Raw genomic sequence first — 7465 nt, 5'->3', positions numbered from 1 at the left:
GTTGAGTGTAAGTACCCGCCTTTGTCTCAGTTAGCTGCTTGTTGGGCCTCTTGGAGGTCAGCCATGCCAGGCTCCTGTATGTAAGCACACCATAGCATCAGTAATAGTGTCAGGCCTTGGGGCCTCCTCTTGAGATGGATCCCAATTTGGGCCAGTCACTGGACCTCCTTTCCCTCAGTCTCTTCTCCATTTTTGTATCTGTAGTTCTTTAGACAGGAACAATTCTTGGTCAGAGTTTTTGACTGTGGGAAGGCAACTCCATCCTTCCACTTGATGTCCTGTCTTTCTACAGGAGACGTACTCTACAAGTTCCCTCTTTCTACTACTAGACATTTCATCTAAGGTACCCCCACCTCTTTGAGTCCCAAGAGACTCTCAGGTCCCTGGTACATTCTAGAGGACCTTCCCCCACCCCCACCCCACCAAGGTGGCTGCATCCTTCCATTCATTCTGCTGGCTGGACTGGTTTAATTTATGTCAGCTTGACACAAGCTAAAGTCATTTAAGAGAAGGGAACCTTAAGAAAAGGCCTGCATAGGATGTAGCTGCATAAGATCTGACTGAAGGCAAACCTATAGGGCATTTTCTCAAATAGCGATTGATGGAGCTCCATGTTCATTGTGTGTGGTACCATCCCTAGGCTGATGATCCTCAACTGCATGCGGAGCAGCATCCTTCCATGGCCTCTGCATCAGCTCCTGGCTCCTGGCTCCTGCCCTGCTTGAGTTTCTGACCTGACTTCCTCTAAGTAAAAAAAGTGTAAGCCCAACAGAGCTTTTCCTTCTCTCTGTGCTTTGGTGCTGCTGTTTCATCATAGCAATAGTAACTCTAACTAGGACGCCTCTGATGGCCTCCTAACCTAACCCTGCACACCCAGCTTCCCACTGTGCAAAGTGTGGCGCTCACACTTCTTTTAGTTGCTGAGGATTCTAAGGTATGACTTTGTTTCCAAGAAAATATCAGTAGGAACAGAATGTTAAAATTAACCCAGAACTCCACATATGAAAACTCTCACTGATAGGGACATTTTTTTTCCCCTTAAATTTCTTGGCATTTGGCTTTGGTCTAGCATAGTAGCTAGGCCAGATGTGGAAGTGGTCACCTGGAGGGGTGGTGTTGTGTTTTCAGTCATCCTTTTGTGTCTCTTGGCCCTTTCTTTTTACACTTACAAATCCCTTTGTGTTGTACATGAAGATGAATTGGCATTTGACTCTCTGAAATACCATTACCATGGTTCATGATTGTTACCTGATAGAGGAACAGACACAGGATTATTCTAGCCTTCACCACTTCCAAGGGTCAGAGAGTGGAGCCAGGTGTGTGAGTGATGTCAGAATGAACTCTAAACTGAGCACCTAGAAAAACACTGGTCTTAACCTTCCTAACATTTACCACATCCAGGCATAGTGCTAAATGTCCTGGAATCTCAAAAAGTTGGCAGGTCGATGATGTTACTCTCATTTTAGAGGTAAGGAAACTGACTCTGAGCAATGAAGCAACTTGTCTGGGAAAACTTTAGAAGTCTGAAAGAAAATCTCCAGGTCTACTAGAGTTTGCATGTGCATCAAAGAAAACAATATGTGTATGGAGAGAGAGAGAGAGAGAGAGAGAGAGAGAGAGAGAGAGAGAGAGAGAGAGAGAGAGAGAGAGAGAGAGAGAGAGAAGCAGAAGCAGAATATAGTCCATGCCAGGAAAAATACACTTGAAGGAGGCTGTGTGCTGTCACATGCCTGTGACATCAGCATTCTAGAAAGTGAGACAGGAGGACCTGGAGTTAGAGACCAGTCTGGGCTATGTAATTTGACTATGTCACAAAAGTAGGGAGATAAAAGCAGGAGTGAGCGAAGAAATGAAGGTGAAGGCTGTGTAGCAGGATCAACCATGGTGGCAGCTGCTCCTGGAAGCTGTACTTTGCTGATTTTTTTTTTCTGTATTGTTAAAATCTCTGCCCTGTCTGTCCTGCTCCTTAACCTCATTCTTCATTGCCCACCCCTCACTTTGGAGCTAGATTCTCACAAGGTAGCTCAGGCTTCAGATTCAGACTCTTGGCCTTGGGCCTCTCTAGTGTTGGGATTACAGGTATGTCAGTTTTCTTACGATTCTTATTAGTGTTTAGACATTGCTTCAAATGCTCTTTATGCTGGCTCTGTAGGCAGATCTAACTTGTGTTTTGGGGGATATGGCCTGTCCCTAGTTAGGTTTTTCTGATTCCAGAGGCCCTTCTCAAAAATAAGACCTAAATTCTAAGCTAGTATCTAGAGTTTAGGGCAAGTAAATTTGCATGGAAGAGCTGTTATATTTTATCTCTTTCTCTGTAAATGGGGCAGCTCCCTGTGTCCTACACTTGCTGAGGAATATCTATTTAGAGTAGAAGGCCCAACGCCAACTGTTGATCGCTTCGTGGTGGCTTGTTTCCATTTTCCATTTGACTCTCTAGATCTAGCCTTCTGTGCTTCATAGGTGCACAGCCTGGGTCCTCTTGGTTGTAGACTACAATTAGGTTTGCCTGGTGGAAGGGAGGGGCAGAAGAACTCCTTCTCACCCTGTGGCTTGGCAGTGGCTGTTTCCCCTTTCTGAGTCATGACTCCTTTTGGATGGCATCGGCTACATCTTTCACTGAGTTCCAGTAACTGCTCCCCCCTTGTCACTCCAGGCGTAGGAGGAGGAACAGCTTTGAAGGCCTCCTCTCCCATCCCCTCACTCTCTGTAAATATTCCTTTTATTAAACATTCCTCCTCTACCCCTAAATGTGTCATCATTTCCTACCTGAATCATCACTGCCTTACTTGATTTTGTAAAGTTTCCACATGTGACATACATGGATTGCAGAGTCAGATAGCTAAGATTGACCTTTAGTAACACAAATATTGCACAGAAAATGAAACCACAATTCAAAAGAGGTATTTACATCACTTTTTTCAATTCACCTAAGTTAACAGATTTAGAAAGGAATGTGAAAACAGTGCTGCCTGACACATGGCCTTCTGCTCTATGTAAGTTGGATTTGTAGCTTTTGTGAGTTGCTAAAATAATATTCTTTCCCATAGTCTTTCATGTGGTTGAATAGCTTCTGTTTTGCTTTGTTTTGTTGGTTTTTGAGACAGGGTCTCACTATGTACCCCTGGTTGGCCTAGAACTTGATATGTAGACCCAGCTGACCTTAAAGCAAGCATTCATCTACCTCTGCCTCTTTTTTTTGTTGTTGTTGTTGTTGTTTTGTTTGTTTTTTTTTTTTCAAGACAGGGTTTCTCTATATAGTCCTGGTTGTCCTGAAACTCACTTCGTAGACCAGGCTGGCCTCGAACTCAGAAATCTGCCTGCCTCTGCCTCCTGAGTGCTGGGATTAAAGGTGTGTACACCACACCCGGTTTACCTCTGCCTCTTGAGTGCTGGGATTTAAGGTATGTGTCACCACACCCACTGATAAATGCTCTTTAGGCCTATCATAATGCTGCTGAGTGGTTGATTGTATGTCACAAGTGCACTCAAAGAGGACATACAAGGGGAGGGAAGGAACTTTGCTAATCCCTCCAAAAGAGAAGCACCAGGCTCCTCGCCCTTCAAGAAGAAATGTTCATTTGCACAGGGCAATGCATCTCTGTGAGTGGCCCAAGTGGGAGCCCTGCCCAAGTCTAGAAAACCATTAGATTTGGCTTAGCTAAGTGAAATAAACAGTCTTGTCCCAAGTGAGAGCTAATTGTTCTCCTCCGCCTTTCAAAGTTAAGTTATCAAATTCTAAGCCAGAGTGTGTTGTTTCTCTTAGCCCAAGTCCAAATCAGAGCTATCTTGACTCTAACATAAGGTCAATCGCTCTGAAAGTGCACTGACATTAGGAGGAGAATGTTGAAATATAACAAGCGATGCTGAGCACGGGGTGGAATGGATTGGTCTCCTATGCCAGCTTGGGTGGTTTGGAGATGGACGTCTACAGAGCATGGGGCTGGCTGTAGGTTGTTTGGGTTCTATGGTTTGAGGATGGTAGTTTCTGGAGCATGGGGCTGTACAGGGGATCTCTTGCTTCTGAAGTTCTTGACATTCAGGTCTTCTATAGACTTGGTGGCAAACTTGGTTCTCTTATCAGATCTCTAGAGAACTAAGGCTCCGAGTTGACAGCAGCACTTGTCAAACCTTTGGTAGAAAGGTGACTGGGGTTGCACTGAATCATCTAGAAACAGCCTAGCCCAGAACAGACAACTTGGTTCCATTCCAGGACATGGTAACTTAGGGCTGGCATTCTCAGGTGGATATTCACTTGCCAGTTTTCTCCCTTTTCACAGCAACAATAGTTGGAAGCAAAGAACACCATCAGATTCTCTTTTCTCAAACTCAGCCCTGTTATATTTAATGTATAATACGTAATGGTTTTCTCCCATCTACCTGGAAAATACAACTAAAACAAGCTTGGCTGCTAGGACAGGGTCTATAAGGAGGAAATGGTTACATACCTTCCAGGTATTTTGTTTTCTAAGTTGCCGTTGAAATGCCACGAACAATGGGTGATTGTTAGAGAGAGAGTTTTGGCATTCAGTTTCTTCTACCTACGAATTGGTGCAAATGAAGCAACAGAATTTAGTCATCACCATACAAGGAACAAAAGCCTACGAGGAAGTGGGGTCCTGGAGACTGACTAGTTCTTAAATAATGGCTTAATAGAGTTGAGGAAATGGCTCCGTGGTTACAGCCCTTTTGTGAAAACGGGAGGATTAGAGTTTGGATATTCAGAATCCACATAATTGCTGGGTAGGTAGAGACAGAGGACCTCCAGAGCAAGCTGGCTAGCTAGACTCATCCTATTTGTGAGCTCTTCATTTGATTGAAAGATACTATCTGAATGAATGAAGTAGAAGACCCATAAACCTGGGGCCTGTACACACACACACACACACACACACACACACACGCACACACACACACACACGCACACACGCACGCATGACAAAAGTGTGTATGCCATGATTAGAGTTGGCCATAATAATGGAAATAAATAAATAAAGGAAGGAAGGAAGAAAGCAAGCCAGCAAGCAGCTTCAGTTCTGATATTGTATGCTAATGAGGGTACTATGTCCATTTAAAAAAATTCTTAGGCATTGTTCTCAGTGGGTGTAGGGGCACAGTGTGGTGGACTGAGAGACTATAGTTAATATTTGTTTTTTCATTCTGAGATTTTACAAAGACATCTGATAAAAGGAATCAAAATTCCAGATGCAAAGTAACTAGAAATTTCTGCTTCAGTATTATCCCACGGGCCTCACCATCCCCCTGAATGTAATTTCTTGGCATGCAGCACTGGGTGAAGAGGTGGCATTTATTTACACCTGTCTAGATTTTAGTTACATTAAACTTTGTCTGCTATGCTTAAATTTATACAAACGCGAACCATTTATTTATGTATTCTTGTAAAAGTGAGAGCTGATTTGACTCACAAAATTTGTACCAGAGATATTTAGTTACTCAGCGTCTTTCTAAATGATAACTAACTATAAAAAAAACAGCTCTGGGTAAACATGAAGCATGAGAAACAGCTAAATTTAAAAAGTTAACAGCCATCCTACAATTCTATCTGCCCTCAAACATGATGGTTATATTATTCTAATGACCATGTCAGAAGACTGAAAACTGATAGCAAAACTCTCTTTCATTATCAAGAACTCCACTGGATATCTTGAAACTTTTAATTTATAACAACTGCACATTTTAAAAACTTGCCAAAAATTATTTGATTTTTTTTTTAAACTTTTATTTTACTTAAAAGATGCCATGTCTACATTAACTGCAAACTGTCCTTGGGGAGTGAATTCATTGAAGACTTCTACTTTTTTGTTTTATAATTTAGCTTGTAACATTTCAGATGTGTTTACACTATAACTCTGACTAAATGTACACGCTCACTGAAATACTTTAATGCTGAGTTTACACCATGCCAAACGTTTGGAAATATAAGATATGACTCACAGCTACATGATTTCTTCTGTTGTATGAATCAAAATATGTTCCCTCAATAAAAATACAGACAAAAGAGTTTGATATGGCACAATCAAACATCTTGTAGTGTATGTGTATGTGTATGTTAGTTATGTCCCTAGTACCAACAGTAGAAGGATTCTAGTGAACCTGAAAAATAGACTTGAATTTTCAGAGTTTGATCCTAAAACCTGAACTCAGATACAACTGTGAAAAATCTTCCTCTACACAAAAACTGAAGAACACTAATTAAAATTAATTTTTTAATTATTTCTTTGTGAGATGCAAATTTCTGAAGTTTTCTTCAGTAGCCTTCTCACAACAGACAAGACAGAATAAATAATCTGACAACGTGACAGAGCTCCTAAAGGATTAACTGGCATTAACCAAATCAGTGCATCCTTTCAAGGGTGGCACAGTAGTTTCCAGAGAGGACTCCTACATGAGCACGCACAGTAAAAGGGGCCCATGGCATTCAACTTCATGGTCCAAATAAAGAGTCTATTAAGCAATCACGAGACAGCAACTTGTCTGCTCTGCTTGCTTCATCGCTTGCATGAGTTGACTTCCTAGAGAATGAGTTTCATTTGGTCTGACTGCATTTATAACAGCAGTGGCATTGAAATTAAAACAGTAACCACGTAGCGTTTTAAAAAAAAATTACGAAACCACATGCTTTGTCACTCAACAGGAAAGCTTAAATCAACTGGGTCTTAGACGCAGCCAATTGTCCTCCAAAGGTCACATAATGTGAACTTTATACATCCTCTGACACTTTCCACAAAGGGTCATCACATCTGCGGCCCAAACCACCTCATAAAGTCTGTTTCATCTCTTCTCAGAGCAAGGCTATTCTGTTTATATTCCAGCCTTTTACATTTCTCCAGCGAGGCCATTTAAAGACTTCTTCAGAGGTTCCCTCGTGAAGCGCATCCTCACAACTGTCCACAAAGGTCAGTCTGTTTACTGGCACTGGACTGGGTAGAACAGGAAGTTTGTTGAGCTTCTTGTGTTCTCAGTGAAGTCCGACAACAGAGGACTGAGCGCATTAACCTCAGGACTGGAGGCCTAAGTATAGCAAAGACCCAAGGATCAATTATAGAGTTAACTGATAAAAACCGAAGAGCTCGGAGGTCCCACTTCTCCTTTAGGGAATAGGTTTCATCCATGTAAGCAAAGATCTGAAAGAAGCAGAGAGGAAAACGATGTCAGGTCTACACTGTGAACATGCCAACTTAGATACTCTGTTGTTTCTTGAGATTAAGCCTTGTTTTGTGTGGTAGTGGCAGTGAAAGGGTAGGTGGCAAAAAAAAAATCTCCTACACAAATTATTACATCATCATTTCCCCATGAACTTTAAGAAAGCCGGTCGTGGTGGTGCACGCCTTTAATCCTAGCACTTGGGAGGAAGAGGCAGGCGGATTTCTGAGTTCGAGGCCAGCCTGGTCTACAAAGTGAGTTCCAGGACAGCCAGGGCTATACAGAGAAACCCTGTCTCAAAAAA

The 7465-nt window shown here is 42.2% G+C and overlaps 1 protein-coding gene across 1 annotated transcript in view; it reads right to left on the bottom strand.

Moving 5' to 3' along the window:
* Nucleotides 1–6210: 6210 nt before the first annotated feature.
* Nucleotides 6211–7465, bottom strand: part of Ptger2 (prostaglandin E receptor 2) — a 14855-nt gene continuing 13600 nt past the window's right edge. The window contains exon 2 of the mRNA XM_021204062.1: nt 6211–7142. Coding sequence (XP_021059721.1) covers nt 6897–7142 — 246 coding nt within the window. The 3' untranslated portion in view covers nt 6211–6896. The remainder of the gene's footprint in view (nt 7143–7465) is intronic.

The sequence above is a fragment of the Mus pahari genome, chromosome 8, assembly GCF_900095145.1.
Source record: "Mus pahari chromosome 8, PAHARI_EIJ_v1.1, whole genome shotgun sequence".
NCBI classification, from domain to species: domain Eukaryota; kingdom Metazoa; phylum Chordata; class Mammalia; order Rodentia; family Muridae; genus Mus; species Mus pahari.
This window is presented reverse-complemented; position numbering and strand designations above follow the sequence as displayed.